We start from the raw sequence: 26,311 nt of genomic DNA, 5'->3' as shown, positions 1-26,311 counted from the left end.
TAAACAAGTCGAACATGTGCGTCAAGTATGCCAATGCGGTCCAAGTCCACACACACACGCGCGCACGCACACCACAATCGAGGAAAGCGGCAATAAACATGGCGTGTGGACGGCAATACACACGCCGAGCAGATCGAGTCAACCGAGACTCTCCTTCGAGGAGAGACAAAACGAAACGGGGGCGTCGAGTCGGGAGGGGGGCGGGGGGAGGGGTTCTGCGAGTTAGAAAAATCACGACGACGGACTTAAAAAACGCGTCGTCCCAGCAGCGCCTGCAGCTGGGAGCGCCGCTTTGACAGCAGCTGCTCGCCATGTTCTGTCAAACAAGTCGCTCGCGGCGACCCACATTAGGACCGGGCTCGAAGCTAGAGACAAGACAGCCGCTTCGCACAGGTCCACACTGGCTGCCACGGTGTGTGTTTTACGGAGAGAGGGTGTATATGGGGGTGGGGGTGGGGGTAGGAAACCCAGCAAAAAAAAAAAAAGAAAAAGAAACTGCCGCGTGAAACGCGCTGACGGCATCTGCGGTGAGTCACCCGAAACGACACGACGACGACGACCATGCAAGGCGCGCCGTCGTGCATATCCACAAACAATGAATCCGTGACCGCGTCCACTGCTCATTCATCGACCCGGACGGGGCTGCGGCCGCTTCGAGGCCTAAGTGGGACAAGCAAGTTTCACCGGCGTGGCCATCGAATAGGGGACAACACGTAACGTCGGTTACGCCGAGTTACCACTATCCAAGTAAAGCTCGGTGCCGTTTGGAGTTTCTGACAAGAAGCTCGCCAGACGTTTCCGAAGTGGCGATCGTTCAGCTATCGTGGGAATTATCGATGCGTACGTGGATTTGTCTAATCTTAGTGCTTGTTGCTTCAAAAAAAAAAAAAAAAAAATGAATGTGCTTGTAAAGTTACAGTAATATGAGAAGCCGGGCGAGTTGAAATTTGTGCATTCTTGCATGCATCGATGTATGGTACGGTTCTTGATCGTCCCGTGTCCCGACTCCGTTCCTTGTTGCGTCGCCGTCGGTTTCCGCGCCGATTCGAAGAACTGCGAAGCTACTTCGACTCGTATTTCGATATCGCCGAGCACTGGTCCACCTTTTTATAAGCACAGCAGGGAAATCCATGACGCCATAACTCGCTGAAACTGACCGAGTTGTAAACTCTCAAAGCCTTTTTTTGAGAAGCCTGAAGAACGAAGTTTAGGCAAATCTTTGAACGTCGTCGTAAGGCTTCTTTCTAGCCACCATCACTGCCACCGGGTGGCGCGGGTTGAGCCAGCGCGCGGCGACCGATCTCGGAGCCCATGCTCCGAAGAAAGCCACAAGTGTTCAACAGGAAAGCTTATCGTTACCATACTTGAACCCACGCGCCTCACGAATTATCGTCGTTAAAAAAAAAAAATACATGTATTCGCTGTTCCCTTTCACACTGATTACGACTGAACATGGTATTGAGAAGGGAAACATCGCTTTCTTCTTCCTAATGTGACTGTTTGGGCGTGTCGGTAAGACATGACTAAAAACTTTTAAGCGCACAGCCAGACGCTGACGATTGTGTCTCCCGTCTTTCACCGTCCTCGTCTGGTTGCGCGCTTAAAGAAGTTTTTTTTTTGTCATTTCTTTTCCCCGTTGCTTGCGCGTGTTTTTGCGTTGCAAACGCTACACTCGGCGCCGTCGGACGTATAGCCTCCGAGATCGGGATCTCGGAGGCCCCGTCGGACGCGTCACGGGGGAAGGGGAAAACCCGCTTCGCCAGAGTACCCGGTCCTGTGCTGCGCGTAAGCGTTGAATGACACAGGAACCACGACAGGGAAGAACTACGGCGAGTGACTGGCTCTCTGATGACGGGGAAACGTTATCGAACGAATGAGGCAATGACTAAACCCATCGCGGCGTCGACGGCGGTGTCCCAGTTTCGCTGGCCCGCGACGCTTGCGAAGTGTCCGTCCCGCGTGCGGTCGAAACCGGTAACTACGCGAAACCAAGGTTGCTTAATAGCAGTTTTTTTTTTTATATATATAGTTAACGACCACCTTTATGACCTCACGCGCGATGAGCGGCCTAACCTGGGCGAGTCGTTCCTGTTCACTGTATACCGGAGAGCTCGACAGGAAAAGCGAACGTAATGATTGTTTAAACCTGTAATGCCGAACTTATATCCCGGGTGTTTCAGCGAACACTCAAAAATTTTTACAGGTTACCTGCGGACGATGGCACAATTCTAGTTCATGAGCTGGTCTACTCGAAGAGGCGGACTTTACTTGCACAAAAAATTGAATGCATAACCGATTAATTAACGAAAAGTCACCAATTAAGTTTCTAACTAATTGCTTTTGGCCCTTATTGCAATTTTCAAATGCTAATCGTGGAGTCCGCAAGGCGGATCCCACTTGGAAAGAATTCTCAGGATGACGTCAGTTTCGAGATATCAGTTCCCGAACTTTGCGGAGAAATGCACTGGCGTTCGAGTTACTTTCTGAACAAAAACGTCGTCTGACGCCCAGAAGCACAGAAATGTAACTGGAACGCCAAAGCGTTTCTCAGCATTCGCGTTCTCCGCAATTCGCGAAGGAACAAAAAACCGCCAGAAGCCAGAAGGACGAAGATTAGGCAAATCAATGTACCGTGTCCAACAACAACGGCCACCTGGCAACGATGACCGGTACGCGGTGTGTACCGATCATCTCCAGGCAGGCTAAACCACCCCGTTCGCAGCTCCCGCGTACGCCGTAGTGCCAGAAGTCCCTCTATAGTAATTTCTTCGCCTCTAGTAGAAGAGAAGGGGGGGCCCACAAACGGACCCGACGGCGTTCAAAATCAGAAGGCCACACAGCTATAAAGAGGGGAGCCCCGTTATTTTGTCGGTGAAGGTCTCGTAGCGCAACCACTGCACGGCCGGGCCCCGAAACAGCAGCAGCAGCAGCAGCAGCAGCAGCAGCTCGGCCGTCCGAATCCGCAGCCTTGACCCGTCAGACGGAGAGCGCGTATATAATACGCTACGGCTATACAGAGCGCGTGCGTTCACGCGAGCCTGTTTGCTTGCTCGCTTATACGCACGCTCGCTCGCGAATTGGTAGCAGCGTATCGCCGACGCTTCTCGACGCGAGGAAAGGGGGCACGGCGTCATCTGCTTTGCGTCAAAAAAAACTAGAAGAGCGCGTCGCGTCTCGATCAGGCCGGAAACGAGGCGGCACGAGCAGCACGCCAGACGCTGCGACGGCGACGGGTGCGACATACCGCACGCGTACGTGTGTACACAAAACGCGGGCGTGCTCGCGCGAGCACGGACACAAAAGAAGGCTGCGGCGAGACCGCAGCTCCCGTTTTATAACGAGCAGACGTCAGTTTGCGTGCGTGCGGGCGTGCTCGCCAATACAAAGTGGCAAACAGACGATGCGCATCGCTGTGCACAGTTGCGCGCGCGCGCAGTACACAGAGGCGTGGCCTCCGAGATCCGAAGACGCGCGCGCGGCGACAACCCGTGCGCACCGCCCGATCTCGGAGGTAATATGAACGAGCCACAGAGCTTCCCCTACAAGAGTTCCCTTCTACAAGACTTCCTGCAAGAGTTCGTTTTTCGGGCAGGGTCCGCGTGGGTGCTCGAGAGCGCCCAACCGGGCGCGGGGCTTTCGTCCTTCCGGCTTCAAATACGGATTTGTGACACGAGTGGCAAAATTGATCAGCTTCGACGAAACGATGCGTCATAAATGCGACAATTCGCAACGCATTATGCGTGTGCGCAGAGACTAAATGACCTTGTAGGTCAATAAAATTTCTTGGAAATTTCGGCCAACAAAGGCCGCATATAAAGCCTAACAAACGCACAAAGAAAAAACAGACAAATTCACGCACCGCCACTCATTCCCGTATAGTAGCTGGACCATCGCAGCGCCAGAGTTCCCTTTAGCGAGGTTAAGTAATAAACTCAAACGTATAATCCGACATAGACCCTCACACACTACTATTACTATACAGGCTACGACTTCGACAGCGCAACAGACACCAAAGAGTTCCTGCAAGGGCGACACCTGTCGTCTGTTCGCTACTATATGAGCGAGCAGACGATCACCGGTGTCCGAGTCTCGCGTTATATCGTCACAGCACGAGAATCGTAGCCACCTACCTAGCCCACGGCAGCCAGTTTGCTGCGCAAGCACACATATCTTTAGATCTTACTCCGCGAACAGCCACCGGGCAGGTGCAGTTAAGGCAAGACGAATAACCGCGAGCGCCTTGAGGCGGTGCTTATTTTAGCGTATGTATACCGCGTCTTCTGCAATGCCACTCGGTCATCAAACATTCCCCCGCGCGTAGGCGTCGCGCGCGAAAGGGACGGGACAGTGACACATTGCCCTTCCCCCCCCCCCCTCCGACCTCGAGTTGCGCACGTTCCAGAATTTGCGGCCCGCACCACGAATGCACACGGCGCGATGCATTATGTAGTAGTTGCGTGCACTCCTGCGGCAAGCAACTGGCGAATATCTAGATACACGCGTTCATTTGTGTCAGAGAATCCGCGGACTTGCAGCCTGTCCGGAGATACGCTGTCGAATGATTTTTTAATGCGTCAGCATTAGAAGTGTCAAAGTGGAAAAGAAATGGATGTATGGAGAAATGGATTGGAACGTAATCAGATCAGGCTGCTATACATCGGTTGCTCAGTCAGATCGGCTGACATAAGCAAAAGCGTTCCTTTTTTTTTTTTCCAGGGTTGTCACGCGGCATAATGTGGGGATTGGAATTGCGTGTGATCGTGCAGACCCGTTTCAATGCAGATGTTGCGGAGGGCAGTGACACATCAAATATTGTTGCGAACGGGCCATCGCGGTTCGTGCAGACGATCTTCAGGTTGAATCACTTCTCGTTTTCGCGCCATTTTTTTTTTAACACACTTTTGCGAACTGTTTTTGACCCAGGGAACGTCCTCGTCGTCGAAAGCAGACGGCAAGCACGGCCGTTGCATGACGCAGGAGCGGAGCACTTCGAGAACGGGACATTTTGTCTTCGTACCATTATTAATTACAACGAAGGCGCGAAATAAAACGACGGACGAAGGAAGATGACACGGGAGAACCACGTAGGCGCCCACCAGCAGGTGCTCAGTTCGTACCATTGCAACCCGGTGGGTACAAGTGAAGCACGTAAGGGTAACGGCTAAAACAGACGACCACAAGAAGCGAGACACGTACACACAAGTGCGTACGTGTCTCCCTTCTTGTGGTCGTCTGTTTGCGCCGTTACCCACATGTTTCAAGATGAACAAACTCGCCCAAAAAGAAGTATTGCTGAGGTATACAAGTGACGGCTCGTGTAAGCGATGCCAATCGTTCACGGATTTATCCACAAACTTAATAGTGTCGTGTATATAATAGTAGTGTATAATGTAGTAATTAATGAAGGGAAAATTACTTCTCTCCACGTTGCGGGTTTCCGCAGACATATTACGTCGGAGCCTTAGTAAGCGAGAAATTGAGGTAAATTCAGGACACGATTAGAGACTCCCCCCGGACATTCGAGTACTTAGCCGATGACGAAAGCACTCATTTAAATTCAGCCACTAGTACTGAACCACTTCTTTACAGAAACATCATTCTATTGCATTATAACCGGAAAGAAAATGCTATTTGTCCAGTTCTATTTCATCTTTAGAAAGAGAACTTCATTGACATTACCCTTGACAACGACGCCAGCGGTCGAAAGGTTGCGTTTGCGCTCGACTCTGCGCCGCCCGCGCTTTCGCGTTTCAGTAGTTTCGTTATAGCGTAGTGCTGCGCTGGTTTTTCTGGCGTGCGAAACTCCCACAAAGTGCAAGTAGCAGATATTTCCACGCACATGTGAAGTCGCGGGATGTCCGAACGGTCCACGCCACTTGAACAAACGCAGTTGCAGCGGCGAATCCACCGGTCTGCCCTGGCTCGGTAGAAAGAAAGAAGTAAAGAAGGAAAACGCACTGTCGTCTGTCGGGCGCCATCTTACTAACCGACGGCAGCAAATGGCGGTGATGGCGTGTGCAACGTCACCACTCCCCGCTTGCGTAGCGGGAGATTTGAATTGCAATGAAGGCATTCGGAACCCTTCAGGTGAAATTTTCTCGTGAACTAAGCAAGCGCTGCGAGGTTTCTGGAATGCTATTTAAACACTTTACGTCGACTTCGCATTCGCCTTTAGTGTCACTTCGACAGTCAGACGGTTTCGTGGGTACAGACTAATGTGAGATGACGCAGACGTACAGAATCACTCTCGCACAAACTGAACGCGAATCAGTTGCGCTATCTTCCCCTATAAGGCTCGGCGCGGTGCACATCGTATACATCCTGCATTACGGATATACTACAACATCCCGCACCGTTATGTATTTCTATCACGCCAATTCCCGACCGATGACGCCTCTTTCCTCCTCTCGACGCAGACGACCGACAGACGGCACGCTGTTTACGAAACGCAGCGGCGTCGGCTCGATCAGCTCGCGTATATATATAATAGTAACAGACGGATATACGTTCGCGACCGCTTCCTCTGACTATAGATCGATCCGTCGCGGTGCCCGCAAACCTCAAAAGCCGAGATGGAATCCGCGGTGACGTCACGTCCGGCGTTCTCTCTTAAAACCCGACTGGTCTGCACACGCACGCATACCAGCCACACGAGTCACGCGTGTCGTACTCGAGTACTCGAGAAGAGGACGTCGTGTCTGCAGCGCGTAATCTTGAGTGTGGACGGAGTGACCGATTGACGGTGCGTTGCAAGCGATTGTGGCCGGCCTTTGTAAAAGGCGGTCTACATACTTCAACTGCCAAGAAGACGTGCTTCGAGCCCAAGTCGACGGAACGTATTCGGAAGACGTCTCGCCGACCTGACGCCAACCTGGCCTCGACAAGAAAACAAGAAAGCCAGGACGCACACACATCGTCGCTGTAATGCGAGCCAGCCTATGAACACACACACACACACACACACACACACACACACACACACACACACACACACACACAACGTAGCTTACATTTGGCGCATAAGCGTGAATACGTTTTCTTGTGCACAGGCGACGTTTCCGTCGTGTTTTCGAACATTCTATATACTAAGCCGCCATCTTGTTTGGTCAGCAAAGTAACCTCCATCTTTTTCTCTTTTTTCTTTCGTTTACTTCGATGTTCTCGCGAAAACTTTTTTTTTTTTTTTTAACGGCTTTGTCAGAACTGGAACGAGACTCAAGATGACCGTTGTCGGCTTAAGCTGTCTATGAAACTGCAGTATGCGACGAGTATTACAGAACACAGCCTGAAAAAGCTCGTAGACGGCTGATTCCCAAGACAAATACTGGTCTTCTTTGGCAGTATCCCTTAAGAGGGAGAGAGAGGGGTGGGGTCAAGAAGTGTCAGAACGGGGATGCAATCGAGTATACGGGTCGATGAACAAACAGCTCGCGTTCCTCGTACAAGCATATCACTTAAGCAATTGACCGGGGGCAACCCCCCCCCCCCCCCCCTTCCCGCATTCAGCGACCGCGAGGAGATAACGAAGCGCGCTGCCTTATCACTGACACATCCAGGAGAGACACTCTCCAGCGATCTTGGCTAGGCGCCGAGTGTCGTACAGGTTGAAGAAGTGATCGCCTCATCCCTTTTGCCTCGCTGAAAGACGCCGACGGCTTCAAAAACGCATCAGCGCGTTCTGACGCATCGGTTGAGAGAGAGAGATGTTTCAGACCGCACACAACGCGCACGTAGTCACTGGACGCGCCCACGGCAATACAGTGAAGTGTTCTTCGCAGTGTGCCGAATTAGTCACACGGAGACCCAGATCGTGAGACGGAAATTTCTGGAACACAAAAAACATGGATTGGAGCGGACGTACGCCAGATCGAGACACCCGAGTCACGATCGCCAGCTATACACCGCGTTCTGCTTATAAAAAAAAAAAAAAAAAAACTGAGCAATAATTGCGTTCTAACGGTGTCAACCTAAAGGGAAAGAAACTTGGAGGTTAATGAGGAAGTTGGAGAAGATATACTATATGGACCGCGCGCAAAGAGCGACGGTGTGAATTAGAGGGCGAAGGGAGGTATACAGCCGGCGCTCTGGTTGGTGTAAGGGTGCGAGGTTATGGACAGATTTACACATTTTAACCTTTAAGGGTGTGAATTATTTTAGAGTGTCGCAGACGCTCTCGTTGAGATTGGCAAGAGAAATAGGGTTGGGCAGCTCACGTATTGCTTGGGGGACGAATCCTGCGGCCTATTTAAGAGTTACGGATTGGTTGCCCAAGGGCAGGGAAGCCAAGTCGGAGACGGCAGGCGGTGTGATGAAATTGCGAAATCTGCAGCCGTACGGTGGGGTCAGCTGGTTCAAGACGGAGGCGGTAGGGGGGGCTTGTCGCAAAATTGTGGCTGTTTGGGCTTGTTGGTTTCAAGGTATGACGAATTGTAGTGCATAAGAAAACAGCAAAAAAAAAAAAAACAGAGAATAAACGAGACGACTGCCGTTGGTTGGTATAGTTAGCACTCGCCTGTCATCTCGTTTTTGCTTTTTGTTTTTTCACCTTTCTGCGCGACAATGTGTCGCTTTGGAGATCGCTAACAGGGACTTTCATCTTGCGCGGTGAACATGAAATTAGGCTGGACGCGTTCATTCACCAGGCAGAGCCCATAATATCGCGTCGCCGCAGAGGGGCAACACTTTGGTCGTCTCACCGGGAGTCGCGTATATCGTGCGCTCTGTCACAACGAGTATGCAAGTGCTCTAATTACCGCGCACATATCTCCGTATCGCACCTCGATTATCTGTGCTTCACACGCTGCCCTCTCTGCGGGGCACATTTTTTTTTTTTTTTTTCATCCGTTATTCTCAGCCACGATGCGGCCAACATTTTTTTTTCTTTGCCGCTATAGCGACAACAAAATTGCGATGGACGCGCTGATACCCATCACTGCACGTAACATCCTTACAGCACCGCTGCAGAAAATATTTATTTATTTATTTATTTACTTATTTATTTATTTAATTAATTGGTCAATCGAGGTCTCAAAGATGAGACATCGTAGTTAACGCGTGACCACTCGCCCAACCCATCAAAATGTAGCCGGCGGGGTCGGGACTCGAACGCTCGACCTAGTGCACCGCAGCGGAACGGCATAGCTGGTTATATCCGCCACTGCGAGGAGGAGGAATTAATTTTTATTGCACAACCAGCACTTCATGATGGCCGGGCCTAAGCCTCCCATGAAGGGACGTCGAGGGCTTGCCTCGCCGCCGCCTCGCGGGCGTGCTGGACAGGCATTCTTTTTTTTCTCTTAGTAAATGCAAATGACGACAGGCGTCGATAGCGGAAAAGAAGAAGCTGCAGACTTTTGCGTTGGTTTGACCGCGCGGATGGAGTGGCTTTGACGCCCTCAAAAGGATCGCGGTAGTCGCGCGAGAACACCCGAGAACGCCGCTGCGGGCAAGTGGGCGTGTCTAGGGACCAACTGTGACCACCAACGGCCTCCGAGATCATCCCGGCCGATCTCGGAGGCCACACACCTCCACTCTTGAGCTTCCTTACGACATACACTTAAAAGCACTGGGCACGAGCATTCTATTTTTATTTTTCTCCTTTCTGTCCCTTAGAACTGCGTGTAATAAGTATTAAGCTCGAGCAAAGACCAGGACAAGAAGAAACACAGACGCCTCCGATTCTGCGCCCGCCATCGATATATATATATATATATATATATATATATATATATATATATATATATATATATATATATATATATACGGCAACCGCCCGCGATCGGGAGTCGAACCGGCGACCCCGCGCTCAGTATATCCGGAGAACGTCAGAGCCCAGCGATCCACTGGCCGCAGTTTCTCCGCCATAATCGCTTTGCCACCCCACCAAGCAAGACAGAGAGAGAGAGAGAGAGAGAAAGCGCATATTATATATCTTCGACGTAAAAAAAGCGCAATGCACGTGCTTTTTTGCCTTCCAACCTCAGCCCCGCAGCAGCCAAAGCGCTTCCCGCGATACGTCCCGGTTACGTAGTATTCATTGTTCGCGCGCCGTCACACACCCGCACATAAAAAAAAAGAAAAAGAAAGAAGGGGAAAAAGGGAGAAAGAGAAGGTGCAAGGCCATGGTCGGGGGATAAGATAGGCGGCCTTAAACGGGGATGCCCCTTTCCATTCCTTCGCGCGAGCTTTACATTGTCTCCCTCCAGCCCGCACGTATGCTAAAACGGGGGCAGTCGGGCGTCAGTACGCGCGGAGAGATACGACGGCCACGTCGGTCGGCAGAGAGGAAGGCACATTTTATCGGCGAAACGACACCGCACGACGCGGCCGCAGGAGAACAATGGCAACGAAAGCGTCGCCTTCCGAGTATATTTGCCCCCTTTTCCTCGCCCTCCCCCCCCCCCCCCCCCCCAGTTATGAGGTTTATCGTTTGCGATAGTGCGCAGTGGCTTATTAGGAACGCGGTAACAAGGAGAGGGGGGTAAGGGGGGGGGAGCCGCACCGGATAATTTGTGTAACCAGCTGAAAGGAAAGAAATACATAATCTGAGGCTTTCACGCGCCAATCCTAGGATTTGGTTGTGAGGCACGCCGTACGTGAGGCAATTAGGTGTGAACGGTGGGTGGGTGAGTGGGGGGGGGGGTCTTTTAACATACACCTGAATCTAAGTACACGAGAAGTACACGACGAAAGCGCTGGTCAGCGGTAAAACTGAAAATATCTTGCCAGCTGAACAGGAGACAAAAAAAAAAAAAAAAAAAAAGAAAGACGTAGCGCGATCTGGACACCTGACAAAGACGGAATTACAACGCAGACGCGGTAGCCGTATGCCAAACGCTGCAGTTCATCGTGGAAGAAAAAAATAAAAAGCGGAAGGGGGGGGGGGGGGTGAGAAGTCATTACGAGTACCGCGATAACGGAACCGCAATAACCAGCAATAACTAACGTTGTACACCCACGGTTGGCTAGTAGACGACACCAGGGGTAATCCACGATATATAAGCGAAGTAACGACGCTGACTCAGCTCCATTTGGCGGGGAATATTGTACCGGAACATTCCATACATCACCATCATCATCATCATCGGCCTATCTTTATGTCCATCGCCCAGGACGAAGGCCTCTCCCTGCGATCTTAAATTACCCCTGTCCTGCGGCATCCGATTCCAACTTGCGCCTGCGAATTTCCTAATTTCATCGCTCCACCTAGTTTTCTCCCGTCCTCGACTGCGCTTCCCTTCTCTTGGCACCCGTTCTGTAACTCTAATGGTCCACCGGTTATCTGACCTACGCATTACATGACCTGCCCAGCTTCATTTCTCTCTTAATGTCGATTAGAATATGGGCTATCCCCGTTTGCTCTCTGATCCACACCGCTCTCTTCCTGCCTCCTAGCGTTACGCCTAACATTTTTCGTTCCATCGCTCTTTGTGCGCGGACCTTAACTTGTTTTCGAGCTTCTTTGTCAGTCTCCAAGTTTCTGCCCCATATGTCAGCACCGGTAGAATGCACTGATCGTACATCTTGCTTTTTAATGATAATGTTAAGCTCCCAGTCAGGATCTGGCAATGCCTGCCGTACGCACTCCTAACCATTCTTTTATTCTTCCGTAAATTTGCTTCTCGGGATCAGGGTCCCCTGGGAGTAATTGACCTAGGTAAAGGTACACTCATTCGCAGACTCCACAGGCTGACTGGAGACCTTGAACTCTTTTTCCCTTGCCAGACTACTGAACATTATCTTAGCATTCTGCATATTAATCTTCCGTACATACTGTTCTACGAACATGCAGACTGGCGTTTAAAAGAATATCGAGCCGGGGCAGCCCGGCCGACATGCGCCAAGTTGCCTCCACGTCGCGAGCGACCACGCATGCGCGGTCGTGGCAGCGCATTAAACAATCAGACGTTGCCTGCTGCGCCAGAAATCACTAACCAACCAACCGGCAATTCCATATCGCAGAATATGCGTCTGCGACAAAGGATATCGCCAAGTGAGGCGAGCAAATCAAAACGCGGCTGTATAGCCCCCTCCGTCGTCTGCCAAAAAAAAGAAAAAAAAAACGAGTCGGCTACCTGTGTAGCCCGCCCACAAGGAAGTGCCGTGCCAACCCCGCTCGGAGAGCCGTCACGTCGTTTAATATCTGTATTTGATTTTTTTTTCTTTTCTTTTTTTTTTTTTACGGCGCCTTTCGATCTCACAACGCATGTCGCAGACTACTAACGGCGCGTGGGTGGAGGAGTCTCTCGAACGGAAGGAAAAAAAAAAACTTTCGAAATCGAGAAGTGGGGCGGGGGCGCATACAAGGCGTGCTGTACGCTATATACCGACGTGTAACTCAGCATCTCAATGAACAGTACCACCTCGCGTGGGTTTTTTCGTCGGACCGTAGGCACGGACACCTAATGATGACGCAACAAAACTCCCGCCAAAGATGCCAAAGAACAAAATAAGAAAAACTGACAGTCGATTAAGTATCCTCACGTGATTTGAATGCGAAATCACGGTTATACGTCCGTGATACGCGACGCCGTCATACATTGTCACGTGTCCTTGACAACCCTATAGCTTAATCCACCTTGCTCTAACTTATACCACGCTTAATCCTCCTTAATCGAGTTTGCTCTAAAATGTGTGCCAACCTAAATCCACCTTAATTCACTCTCATTCACTTTACTCCACCTTAAGTCACCTCACTTTATCTAACCTTTTTCAAACTTTAATTCTGTGCTACTACTGCCGTCATACAAGACGCTAATGACGTCACTGATGCTTTTTTTTTTTTTTGTAACCACTCGCACTGCGGACAATTCCAGCTTTAAAGCCTGATGGGACATTTAATGCTTTCGCATTAAAAATCGGGCAGAAACCCACCTCGCAAATGACTGTAGACGTTCACAGCGCTTAGCACCGAGGCAACGCAGCCACACCCTATCGCCAAGTTATCCACTTCTGTACATAGCCGAATTCTTTAATTATTCTTACCAACATCTTTCTTTCACTTCTATATAGCTCAACCCTCCTCGCTCAACGTACCCTGCGCTTCGATACTGTCCACTTTCTTCTCCACACTCGGTTGCTTTTGATGCCGGCTTTCTCATTTCCCTGTAGCATGACATTTACCTGTCTATTCGGGCACCTACATACTCATTGGCACATACCCATTCTGGAGGATTATCCAAGAATGTTCACGTATACGCCACGTACCCAACGACACAAGTTGCCTGTCTGAACATGCCAAGTGGCACATAACCAGTCACCCGAGCTGGTAAGAAAGAAGTTAAGATACCTACGGACACAGCGAATAGTATATGAAGTCAAAAAGACAATCAAAGACATCATCGCATTTAAAATAAAAGGAAGAAGAAAAAAATTGGCGGCGCATTCATCCTTCGGAGACGATGGGCGACGTTAAAGCGACTAGCAATCTATGTTGCGGCGGGCGCGTAATCGGCGACCGATATGTTTCGCGATTATCACGAAAACCGACACGTGTACCCATTGACACGTACTGCCGTGGACCCAAGTTGGCGTCGTCAAAGAGGTTCACTGAAGGGGCGCCAAATACCCTGTTGTCACACTACCCGGCGACTCAAGTTGGTGCGACCATTGGTTGTGAACCCAGTTCCCGAGGTCAGATGCACACACACATGCAGACACTATATATATATATATATATATATATATATATATATATATATATATATATATATATATATATATATATATATATATATATATATATATATAGGGGTTTTCTTCAAAGTTCAGCACGCAGGACCCGACGTAACATACGCAGGAAAGAGACGACGAACTTTTTGGAAGACTTCTTTTTTCCTGCGTGCGTATATATAAATATATATATATATATATATATATATATACACACACACACACACACAATAAAAAAATTATTACAGGTACTAATGTGCAATATTTTTTAATAAGACTGAAATTATGTTAAATTTGTGAATTATAGTTGTTGTCATGATGCACTACTTGTGACGCGTGTTACTGTGCAATAATAATACATTTACATAATGTGTTGTTCATTATTATTCTCTTTGGCTCTGTATGTTTACTTTCACACTTCTCACTTTTTGCCTGTACCGTCCCGTGCTTCTAATTTTGCCAAAAAAGAAAACGAATGTATTCCTCACGACCTAAATGAAGTTCTTCATACCATACCGTACCCCCCTTACATAATACCCCAGCGCGGCCTTTCAAGGGTAAAGAAACGATCACACACACACACACACACACACACACACACACACACACACACACACACACACACACACACACACACACACACACACACACACACACACACACACACACACACACATGCATACATACATACATACATACCGCGAACCTATGACCTGGCTAGCCCTGCGATCCGCTAACGAAGTATGCGACAATGTATCCTCGCGACTACCTCACACGGGCGATTTTAATTAAAGCCCGGCGCATATGCGCACGCACACTTTCGACGCGGCTTCTAATGCCCCCTGCACGACCGCAATCACGCGTCGGCCGAAACGCTCAATTGCCCCGCCCCCGTACGAAGGCCCCCACGACACACACGAGGGCGTTAATTAGCGACACCACGCGGCCATGAGCGAAAGACCACCACGCCGCATTTTGAGGACGGAGATCTGTCTCTCCATGAAATGTCGTCCGTTTATCTCCTCCTCCTCCCGGGTGTTTTTTTTTTTTTTTTTTGATAAGCAACGACAACCATCCTATCTGAGCAACATTCACTGTAGCCTGTACAAAAACAAAAAACGTAAACAACAAAAGTTCTCGTTCCAGTGCCCAGCTGGGACAAAGTCGTTTCCTGCACGTAGGGTTCGTGTACCTACATGGAATCTAAAGGCTTTTTTTTTTCTTTCCTTTCTTTTCATATTTATCTAAAATAAAAAAGGGCGAATCGTTTACCATTAAGCACACGAACGCATGTGGCGCACGTATGTCACTACATTCCACAATTACAAACCGCCATTATTACCTCTCCGTCTGCCCGTCAAAGCAGACGACGGCACAGCCGTCGTCTGCTACCAAACTCGGTCGCCATTTCCTTTCGCACAGTGAGTTATCCCATTCAGGCGCATCAAAAGCACTAATAAAAAGAATACTTAAAATGCCTCACACACATGGCAAAACTTCTAATTGCACTTGTGCAGTGTAAGGTGCTTTAGTAAAACAAGTCGGAGGGTATACACGTCTGGGTTTTTGCGTTCGGATCAGTATGTCATGATGTAGCGGGTTCATTCTTTTTCAGAATGTTTTACATCCAGGATATATTTCCAGTGGGTGGGTGGGTGCCTTCCAAGTATGCTAGACATGAAACAGTTGATGCTTTCTTGTATGGCGCAGAGGGTCCTCGCGCAGAGTACACATTGCGTAATCTTCCCAAAACACACCGATGAATCGAACATGTTAAAATCCGTTCCGCAGCAATACGCACTTCAATACTGCGACAACGCAACAAAAAAAAAAGATGTACTAAAACTAAATTTGCCGGCGCCTGAAGTGGATATACCGTTGTCAGTCCCAGACCTTGACTAAACGTGCGGTCCATAACAAGCACTACGGGGAAAGAAGGTTATACAGGAAGAAATACTTGAGCTACGTCCAAGACACGCGAGGGAGAGATAGCGTTTAAGACATGGCAATGTATTATATATATTATATATATACAGCACGGCAAAACGAAATAAAGTGAGCTATACGGCAAGGAAAAAAAAAAGCTATATAAATAAAGCGAAAACAAAATGTGCCCTCTAGGCAGCCTGGATGGAATTTGGCGAATGCCACGCTATCGCAATCCACTTCGCGTGCCGTTAGCAGAGGCGGGCGACCGCAGCTTGTTGCTCCAATTTATTCAGCGCTGATTCCCTCGAGGCAAGCTCCCCAACCTCCTCCCGATAACTCTCATAATCCTTCGTGTCTCCTATCGTTCTTTCACGTCTGCTAATTTAGAGATCAAACTATATCACATAAAACCACGACGTCGCGTTCACCCATACATCGACAGGGCCGAGAGAACCGCGCCCACTGCTGCGACAAAAGAAGAACGCCGCGCCGTATCACTTTTTCGACAAACCAAGTGTTCACACACAATGGCACCGAGTCTGAAAGGTTGATCGACTCAAACCGTTTCGCTTTTATGACGCTTTATTTGTTTGTTTTTTTCTCTCTCTCTCTGGTCACAAAGCCAACAAACGCCGACCGAAGCCGCTTGTAAACGCACATGTGGGAGACATCAGACTATGGAGAGATCCGTTCCCTTTCCATGCCAGCAGAGAGTGAGTCATCGGCTCTATGCCGCTCTTATTTCCTTTTTTTCCGAACCACAAGCCTCTTCAACAAACATCAGCGGCCGATGCAATTAAAAAAAAAAACACGAATCAATGCTCTATTCCGCCGTCGACTGAACACAATTAGAGAAATTAACCTCGAACAACATCTAGTAGTAATTTCTTTTCCTTGAGAGAAGCCCGCTTCGTCTGGTCGCATTGAAAGGAACGATAGTTATGCGGGTGTCACACGGCGCACTTCTGATCGCGATCGGGACCGATTCAAATGGAAATTCTCGACTAAGATTGACTCTCTCGCGCATATTGTGCAAAGGAGCCAATCACGACAGAGAAATTCGATCCGGATCGGGCTTGATCGCGATCAGAAGTGCGCATTGTGACACCGGTATTAGATCTGACGTCACCAATAACGCTCCGAATTTGCTCCGCTAGTTGCTGAATCACAAACTTGGGGGGGGGGGGGGGAAACGGCGCAAAGGAGACAGTAAGATTACAGGCGCGTACTTTTTTAGCTGTTTCAAAGGGGATCCTAAAATATCAAGTCGAGACAGAACGCAGCAGCAGCAAAAATGATTGACAGGTGTGCAATGGGCATGAAGCGAAACAAGCTCGACCGTTATTGGCAAAATAGCACGCGAACCTTACTACCACCCACCCGCCGGAAGCAAAGAAAATGAAAGTGCGCTCCAGCGATATCAAGTGGTGGCGTGTCGTTCGATAACAGTTTTTCAAACGCACCCGTTTGAAGCTCGGCTCACGAGAACGACTCGGAGAGACGTTCTTGGAACGCGTCGAGAAGTGGACGTGAGCGCAAAATCGCGGCAAAAGTAAGAAAACCGCGACCACAATAAACGCTTTCGAAAGCAGCAGAAGGCAGACGCTAAAAATGAAAAGCAGACTACACTACGTTTTTTTCGAACGCGAATCACGGCGCGATGTCGACCGAGCATGAAAAAGCGGTTCGCCGCACCAAAGAATGCGCGCAAGGAAGAGGCGAGGGAGGCAGGAACGTAAAGTTAAAAAAGAAAAGAAGGAAAATAAAGATTATCGCAATGCGGGCATATGCGGCTGGCGGCGGATGTCATGCAACTAGTGGCACCTCCGGTCCTGAGGAGAAAAAAAAAAAATAACGACTGCCGCCGACCCCAGCGTGCGCCAACTAGCAAAACGCCGGTACAACGAACGACACGCGCGACGAAGACGCTTTCATCGACGAAAAAAACACAGCCGGCATCATCCTGTCACGCAGCTAGCGCTGATCGGCGATCACACAAGTGCCCAAGCATCCCAACGCGCGGGCAAGACGTGGGCAAGGTGTCCTGCTAGGCAGCGTCAAAACTTTTCTTTTCCCGAACCTTTTAGCAGACGCCGTCGTCACCGCGAACGACTAGGCCTAACAACGGCGGGAGCAGCTACGGTTGTGCAGTGGTGGTTGCGGGGAAGGGCTCGGCGGCGGATAGGTGTGGCGGTTCGCCCCCAACAAAAGGGGCGCTCGATTTTTGTTTTTGTTTTTTTTCTTTTACGCTTGATTTCGTTCTTTTCTTTTCGGTTTTGTTTGTTTCGCTCGTCGTAGTAGGCCCGCACCTCGCGGCTTTGCCGTGCACGACAGGAGCTCGCGTGGACGAGGATTTTTAGGGTGACGGGAAGAGAAACTCACGTAAATGAGGCCCGAATAGTAGCGGTCCTTGATGTTGTGCAGGACGGACGCCTCGTTGAGGCAGGTGAGCTCGGCCATGTCCTCCACCTTGTTGAACTTCGGCGGGTTCATCTTTTGCACGTCGTCCTTGCTGACGAGAAACCGCTTGCCCGTCTCGAGCACCTCGACTTCGAGCTCGTCGCCTCGCTCGCCCTTGACGCTTGCGGCGACGAATCCCTGCGACTCGTGCGGCACCCAGATCAGCTTCTTGGCCGTCCATTCCGCCTGCTTGGTCGGGTCGTACACGTCGCTCTTGTCGACGACCAGGTACTTCAACTCCGGACTGTTGAACGCATCCAGTTCGGCGGGGTCCGCCATGTTGGCTACCGCTGGCCTGGCAGGAGACCGGCTAAAAGAGCGGACGCTGCCTTCCCGCAAGGCGGTGTTTGTCGGGGGGGGGCGAGGTGTGCGTTTCACTCCCGGGCCGGCGACATGTAAATCCAGCCGGGTGGGACGCGTCACCGGACCAAGCGCGCACACTTACTGATTTCTCGGTTGCGGGGGTTCAAAACCAACGTGACATGCCCGGCACCGCTAAAGTAGCACGGCTGTCACACGGGCGGCGCGCACACACACTCACTCACACACGCACAGCGAGTCAACCGCCGCCGCCGCTGCTGGCTCGCTGAGAGGAGTTCCTCGGCCAGCGCACAAACGCACGCACGCACGCCACAAGCAGACGAACAAACCACCTCTTAAAGTCACGTGGTGTGCCCCACGTGACACTATCCACGTGCTGCGCTATCGGCCAATCGAGAGACGCCGCCGGCGCCGACAGCGCGCCGCGCGGTGTCGCCGGCCCGGGAAAAAACGCGGCTGCGAGACTGCGGTTGTGCGCTGACTCACTGGAAGGTATCCGAACCGAGACGCAACAGCGCGGTGCGCGCTAAGGAGAGAAGCATCTAATGCATCCAACACTTTGAATATGTCAAGGAGAAGCTAACAAGCTTCATCTTTGTTCCACCTCGACTCTCGGCAAAGCGCGCAAAGAAGGCGCGCATGCCCCTCGGGGGCCAGACGGCGGACGTAGCGATGAAAGCGAGGAGTTTTCGCTTGTGTAATAACCCGTTCTTCCAGGGCGTGTACCTCTAACCGTTGTTTTCGTTTGACAGCAAGAGCCCATCTCTGCGCGACACCAGTGACAAATCACCGAAGGAAGCACCGACGGCTACCACTCAGGCGCTTCTTTTCGTCTGCCTCGAGGCGTTCGCATCTTCTGCTGCTAAAGCGGCCGCCTTTTTTCTCTTTGTCGTCTGCTCTTTAAGCGGCTAGCAGACATTTGAGTGTCTCTACACGCGCATCACCGTAAACGCATGTCGCGCATAATTATACGCGTTTTCTTCGGCTTGTGCTTCCTCCCTTGCCCTACCTGGTCTTAATCGCACGATTATAAATCCTCCCCGTGAGTCGCCTCCCACCCCCTCCCAAATTCTTCGAAGGAGAACGGCGCGGTGTTTCAGGCGATAAAAAAACCGGAACGCGCGCGGCGGCAGCGCGGCTGGGCCGAGACCGCCGCGCAGCAGCGGTGACGTCAGGGGGGCTGACGCGGGAGGTTTGCTACGTTGTGTGGCTCTTGCCTGTGCGTTCTTTCTCGCTTCTTCTTCTGGCCACTTCCTCTGTGCCTTCCTGTTTCGACAAATACAATAAAAGAGGAGAAAGATAGAGCTACAGGTGTCACGTGGTGCGTAGGAATGCTTCGACTGTCCCGGCGTCGACAGCAGACCTCTCGGTTTCCGCTGTAACCGACCCGCGGTGTACAGGTCGCGGCGAAATCGCGCATTCCAGCTCGGCTTGTATATCCGCGACTGAGCGCGCGCCCGCAATACGAGACTCGTTCGGCCTCCGCTGACCGCACCGGCTGGGAAAAGTAACAAAAAAAGAAAGTGCACAAAAAGAAGAAAACGTAAGAACGCGTTCCTCTTTTACTATTCCGTCCGCGCGCTCATGCAAATGCGGAGAAAGAAAAAGACACTCACCCATGGCTTTTGCACGCGCGATCTCAGATGCCAGAGGAATTCGTCTGCTACGCAGAATCGCTCTACCGTCTGCAACTGTTGCAGACGGTATAGAGACGGTGGTGACGACAACTGTGGTGAACAACCACGCAAGAAAGTGTGGTGTCGACCGAGTCACTCAGTTGATGAACAAGAACATTTCTGCCATTATTTATCAAACGCAGTACGGGTCACGGTGCGACATTGTAGATTTATTTATTTATTTATTTATTTATTTATTTATTTATTTATTTATTTATTTATTTATTCTCTGCCCGGTATACTCGCTGCAACAATATTGCAGCAAACAACGAAGCCTTGTTACCAAGGCTTCGTGCGGAAGAAATTTTGTCGGTTGTGCCAAGTAAAGTTCAACAGCAACCGTCACAAATTTCTTCCCGTCAAATCAAGCCCACTACTGTCGCTCCTAATATATAGTTTTTTCTTTTTTTTTTAATCACTACTGATACATTCTTGAACTGGGGCCGAGTGTTTGGTAAATGTACGGTCAGCGTGAAAAATTCACAGCCCACAGGATTTGATATCAGGCATAATATTTGCCCAGCCTGGACACGTTTACGTATAGCTTACCATTCGGATTTCCAACCCGTGCTATATTTTCTAGCCATTTACTTAAATTTACCGCATATATTGCAAGTTAGGAATTGTAGCAGGCGAGCTTGCGATGCGTATCCGCTTGTGCCGACTTCGAAGGATTGCAGTGGTTTCGAGACATGCACCGCGAAACTTGCGGTTAGAATGCCCTACTGTTTCACTTACTTGTTTAACAAACCCTCATTGTATACATCGAAGTACAAGAATAACTGGAACGTCCATGTATTTGGTCTCCCGCTACGGGAATGAACATTTCGAAACTGCAGCGTCATACCGAAAATTTGTTCGAAATGGATACGTCTTGCATGAACTCACCGGCTACAATTCGTAAATTTAAATATGTGCCATAACGTAATTAATTAAAATACAATGAGTTAGTAAATGCCTCTTAATTAGCCAATTGTGCAATTCAATTTCTCGCCCAGCTAATTAATGCACGCCTCTTTGAGTAATCCAGCCTAATGACTATAATTAGGCTGTCACAGACGACGTTTAAAAGATGCGGCATGGTCTAAAAAAGAATGACACGTGCCCGCACGTCACACAACCTTTTAACACGTTAAGCATAAAGAAGTGAACGTAGCAGCTATATTTTGTAACGTGGCCACCTCTTTGAGTAATCCAGCCTAATGACTTAGGCTGACACAGACGACATTTAAAAGATGCATGCTGCATGGTCTAAAAAGAAAGACACGTACCCGTACGTCATACACCCTTTTAACACCGTCAGACACGTTAAGCATAAAGAAGTGAATGTAGCAGCTACATTTTGTCTAGAGTGTTCAAGAATTAGTACACTCTAGTTTTGTCCCGTGGTTTTGGCACGGTCGACGGCTAAATACTGGATTGACCAGGCTTCGCTATAGTTTCGGTTTTAGAGGAGATGCCGGCAATATATTCATCAAAACAAAAAAACAAACATAATTAATGCTCCAGTCAGTGGCCGAATAAAACGCGGTCGTGCAGGGTGGGTCCAAATTATCGAACGGCTCGGTGCAAGGGAGTCCAAAATTTCGGTTGTCCTATTTTGGCCGTCTATATCGGCGCTGTAGTGACGGTGCTAGAAGCTGCCCAGGTCTGCAGGTTCCATGTGTTAAATATTTATGCAATATTTTTTTGCCTGCTTGCGCCTTTGACACAGCTTTTTAATGATGCCTTTTCTGGGTTGTAAAAAAAAAAAAACATGTATGAGAAATTCTGTCTGTTCTTTAGAGCTTGGTTCTGTGAAAAAAAAGAAAGAACTTTAGAGCTTGTTATGTGAAGATCCGTTCGCAAGGAGTTGCGAAAATGTTGGTTGCTATTAAGAGGGATTCTTTTTTTTTACATTACACAAATGCAAAAAAGAACAATCAAGTTAGAGGCTGTTGTTACGTTTACGCGGCAGTTACGATTTATCGATTTCCATTTTCTAAGGTTACACTACATTTGTACATGCGTACGCATGTATTCGTGCCCCGAGCATGTTATATTGGCCTCCTACATTTAGACTCGATCGTGCATACGCGTTCTTAATATCGTCTTAATTGAAAAGCGGACCCTCGTTATGGACGATGCGTCACTGTTAGAATCGCTCAACAATTCGCAACAAGATCGTCCGGTGTCACACGGGCAGTTCGAACATGGGTTCTTAGAACCGGCACTTTAACAATAACAACAACAACAATAATAATAATAATAATAATAATAATAATAATTAATGACCTCGCCGCTGGCGCACTATCGCGTACGCTGGCAAGTGCAAACAACTTTGGCGGGATTAACAGAATTGCACGGTGATGCATACGCATCGCGAAGAAGGTCGTGGCCTTGAAGAAAAAAAAACAATTAACGTAATAAGAGTCGACTTCAATGTACGCGTTTTATTCGGAAACTCACGAGTAATGTACATGTCGTATTTTCTGCACGATATTTTTGACCTCGAAATCTTTTTTTTTTTTTTGTATATTGTAGGCTTCCGGTGGTGGAGGTCCATGACACAACAACATGCTGCGGGATGGAGCTCCGCGTACCAATTTGATGACTGTGACTCTGAAAAATAAAATTTAAAGAAAGCGTTATCGTTTCGCAACTTATAGGCGCCGCAAAAGCTCAGTGGCCCTTGATTCAATCGTTGAGCCACCGAACATGAAAATTTGTCATCCACAGCTGAAATTACTACGCATGTTTCAGCTACGATGCGCGATCATTCATTACAAAAAGGAAAAAAAAGGAAAACGAAATTCAAACGAAATAGACTTCTGTATTCTTTTTTTTTTTTTTTTGATGGCCAACCTTCACGGCAGAGGCGGACACCAGAACTTGCGTCACTGCAGTCGCTAAAGTGGCTGTATTTAACGATTATTGACATTTCATTAATATTCTATTTATTTATTCAGGGGGAGGGGGACCTTCTCTAGTGTGTCCACTTCTACTCCCTCACTTCTACATAGCTCAACGCTACATAGTCACTCAATGCACGGTCTGGTCCAATTTGTTTTCGTTATTTTTCTTCCTTCCCTTTCTTACTCAACACTCGGCTGCTTTTGATGTCGCGACTTCATCACCTCTTTCTACTTGTGTTATGCTATGTTATTCATGCACCAACCCAGTGGCACAAGTATCTATTCTGGAGCATTGGCCAATAATGTTCACATACGCCATACCCAATGGCACGTGGTACAAGTTGTCTGTTCGGGCACATACCTCTTCTTGGATTGTAGGGCGAAGTGACCCAGACAGAGACTATATAGCAGACAGGATGAGCGCTAGTCTGTCTAGTCTCCATCTGTAAACGAGAAGAAAGGGGATTAACCGAGGGTGCCCAATTTTTATTAGACATATCATAAGAAGCCAACAAACGCTGACGCCAAGGACAGCATAGGGGAAATTACTTGTGCTTAATAAATGAAATAAGGAAACGATGAATTAATGGAAATGATATGAAAAAACAACTTGCCGCAGGTGCATGAGCGGGGAACGATCCCACAACCCTCCGCGAAATGCGGAAGGTTGTGTGATCGTTCCCCATCTGCGGCGAGTCGTTTTTTCATCTCATTTCCATTAATTTATCGTTTCCTTATTTCATTTATTAGGCACAAGTAATTTCCCCTATCTTGTCCATGGTGTCAGTGTTTGTTTGGCTTCTTATTATATATATGGTATCCGTCTGTGTCACTTCGCGCTGCAATCCAAGAATATGTCACCAAAAAAAAAAAAAAGGAGTGAGAGAGAGAGGGAGAGGGTGGTGAGGGCAAAGAAAGGTTCGCTCAAAAATCTCCATGGAGGGTCGAGAACTCGTATCTCATCCGGGGCACGCGACAGCTCCCAGTTACCCGATCTGCGGCGAATCGCTTTGCCGGCCGGGGAGTAGAATTAAAGAGTCGCATTGGGCACAAGCGGACACCCTTGATTGCAAAGATGCGTAAAAAGGCGACATTCGATCGCCTAGAGGGGAGAGGGGGTGGCGAGATTGCCTCGAAGATGCTCCCGATCGTCTAGCTGCCAGGCATTTCTTTTTCTTTTTTTGGTTCACGTAAGCCTATAGAGTGAGTCGTATACTAGCCTAGAACCCGCATAAATTATCCTGCTCTCTTTCTTGCTTTAGACGTGGTTATTTATTTATTTATTTATTTCATCGTTGTGCCTTTTAACTCCCTTGCAACGTACATAACGTATCTTTCAAACTTTTGATATAGGTGTTCGTACGTACCATCGTCGTGATACGAATGTTCGCTCTCCACGCCAGCTCTGAGCTTTGAGGTTTGTACAAATAAAGGAACGATTTATTATTATTATTACTATTTTTGTCGCTGTAATAGGCAATGCGCGCACTGCGAGAACAAACGCATACCACTCGGCTTCCAGTGGAACTGGCGTCATCTGTTGAAGCCCCTACCGATTACTATTATTAGCGATAAAAGCATTAGCTACGCGCAAGCAGACGGCCTCAAAATTCGTGACGTCACAGAAAGCTGTTGCGGGAACTTCCAGGTGGCGTCGCCACTAGGGTTTCGTTCTTGCGACTTCATGACTTTATGAAGCCCCTCCGCACACGTAACAATGTTTCTTTTGTGTGTGCGCGTGTGTGTATTCTAGCTGGAAGGATAATTTACTAGCACAGCTCAAAAATTCTTTTCCCTTCTCTTCGTGGCGTTCCTTTAAAGCCTGCTACGAGAGACACACGGCGCTCCAGTTAACTTTTCCCGAAAAAAATAAAGAAGAAAAAAAATTCACGTCAACGTCTGTTGCTGGCTTATAGTTAGGTTATAGCGCAGTTGTGCTCTGTGTGCGTTGTTTTGTCCCGTCTAAGGGGCGCGCTTGATACAAAAACCATATGTTGTTCGCATACAGTAGAAAGCGTACAGGTTGGAAATCCTGACACGATTGCGCGTCGAGGCTGTGGAAGTACTCAGCTTTTTTAAAACTTTTGTTTCTTCTTTTGTTGTTGTTAGATCCTTAATTGGGTCTGTAAACTTATGACGCCAGCTGTATACAAGGCACATAGTTGAGCACATGCTCTTACACGGAATCGGCAACACACACACAAACACACATTATATATGTATGTACATATATATATATATATATATATATAAATATATATATATATATATATATATATATATATATATACCATGGCCGCATTGTGTCATGAAAGAAAGCAGCATTATCCATTCGTAATACGAAACTAATTTTAACATGACCTGGATGACCCGTTGACGCAGAAGGAGGGGTGTTTAGTTTCCGCATGCTAACAAGCATAGCTAGCAATTAATTAACGAGCGCGCGTTTGCACGCTGTTTTTTACCGCTTCCGCTTGTCCGCGTTTACTTTCGAAAGGTCGACGCGGAGCGAAAGTCGGCACGCTAGCTGTCATCGAGCGCAAATAATACAACCGCCGCTCGAGTGCGCGTTACTGCAAACCGACAGCGCTCTGCTTTGAGCGCGAGCGGTTTCCGAGAGATGCTATACGGCTTGGGAGGGCGCCAAGATTTGTTCGGTCAAGCTTGAACTGCCGCACGTTATCGGTTTCCGAACGACTCGCAAGCAGAAAAGCGACCCGTGCGTTGAGCTTAACCATATGATCAACTAGAAAACAGGAAGTCTTTTTTTGTTGTTGTTGATCATTGTCATTTTTTCTTCTCACTTTTTTTATTCTAGGGGGCCGGAGGTGTGGTGTTCGGCGCTGCGTCACTCCTAGGATTCTTCAAAAAGCAGAGTTCTCTACAAGAGCATGTAAAGGTATACGCAGTTTGCACATGTAATAATGGTTGAACGGCGGCAGTGTGACAGCCATAACTGTTCACTAACTTAATCAGACCGTTTATAATGTCCCAGTGTATAGTGTCTCTCCCACACGAACTCAGTGCTTACTCTCTCCCTTTTTTCCATCTTTCTATTCCCCTTTCCCCCACCCCCAGTGTAGGGTAGCAAACCGGTTGCTCTACTGGTTGACCTCCCTGCCTCTCCTTCCTTGCTTTCTCTCTCTCTCTCTTAATCAGGCGATTGAGTTAAAAAATGTGCCGCCCACCGTGGTTGCTTAGTGGCTATGGTTTTGGGCAGCTAAGCACGAGGTCGAGGGATCGAATCCCATCCACGGCGGCCCCATTTCGATGGGGCCGCGAAATGCGAAAACACTCGTGCACTTAGATTTATCTGCACGTTAAAGAACCCCAGGTTGCCCAAATTATTTGGGAGTTCCC

General features: G+C 48.7%; 1 protein-coding gene across 4 annotated transcripts in view; it reads right to left on the bottom strand.

Moving 5' to 3' along the window:
* Positions 1-18,693, bottom strand: part of zip (myosin heavy chain 10) — a 103,643-nt gene extending 84,950 nt beyond the window's left edge. For all 4 annotated transcript variants that reach the window (XM_055067834.2, XM_055067835.2, XM_050173898.3 and 1 more), the window contains exon 1: positions 17,983-18,693. In XM_055067834.2, coding sequence (XP_054923809.2) covers positions 17,983-18,339 — 357 coding nt within the window. In that variant the 5' untranslated portion in view covers positions 18,340-18,693. The remainder of the gene's footprint in view (positions 1-17,982) is intronic.
* Between the last annotated feature and the right edge of the window lie 7,618 nt (positions 18,694-26,311).

The sequence above is a fragment of the Dermacentor andersoni genome, chromosome 8, assembly GCF_023375885.2.
Source record: "Dermacentor andersoni chromosome 8, qqDerAnde1_hic_scaffold, whole genome shotgun sequence".
NCBI lineage: Eukaryota > Metazoa > Arthropoda > Arachnida > Ixodida > Ixodidae > Dermacentor > Dermacentor andersoni.
Note: the sequence above shows the minus strand (reverse complement) of the source record. Positions and strands in the feature narration are given on the sequence as shown.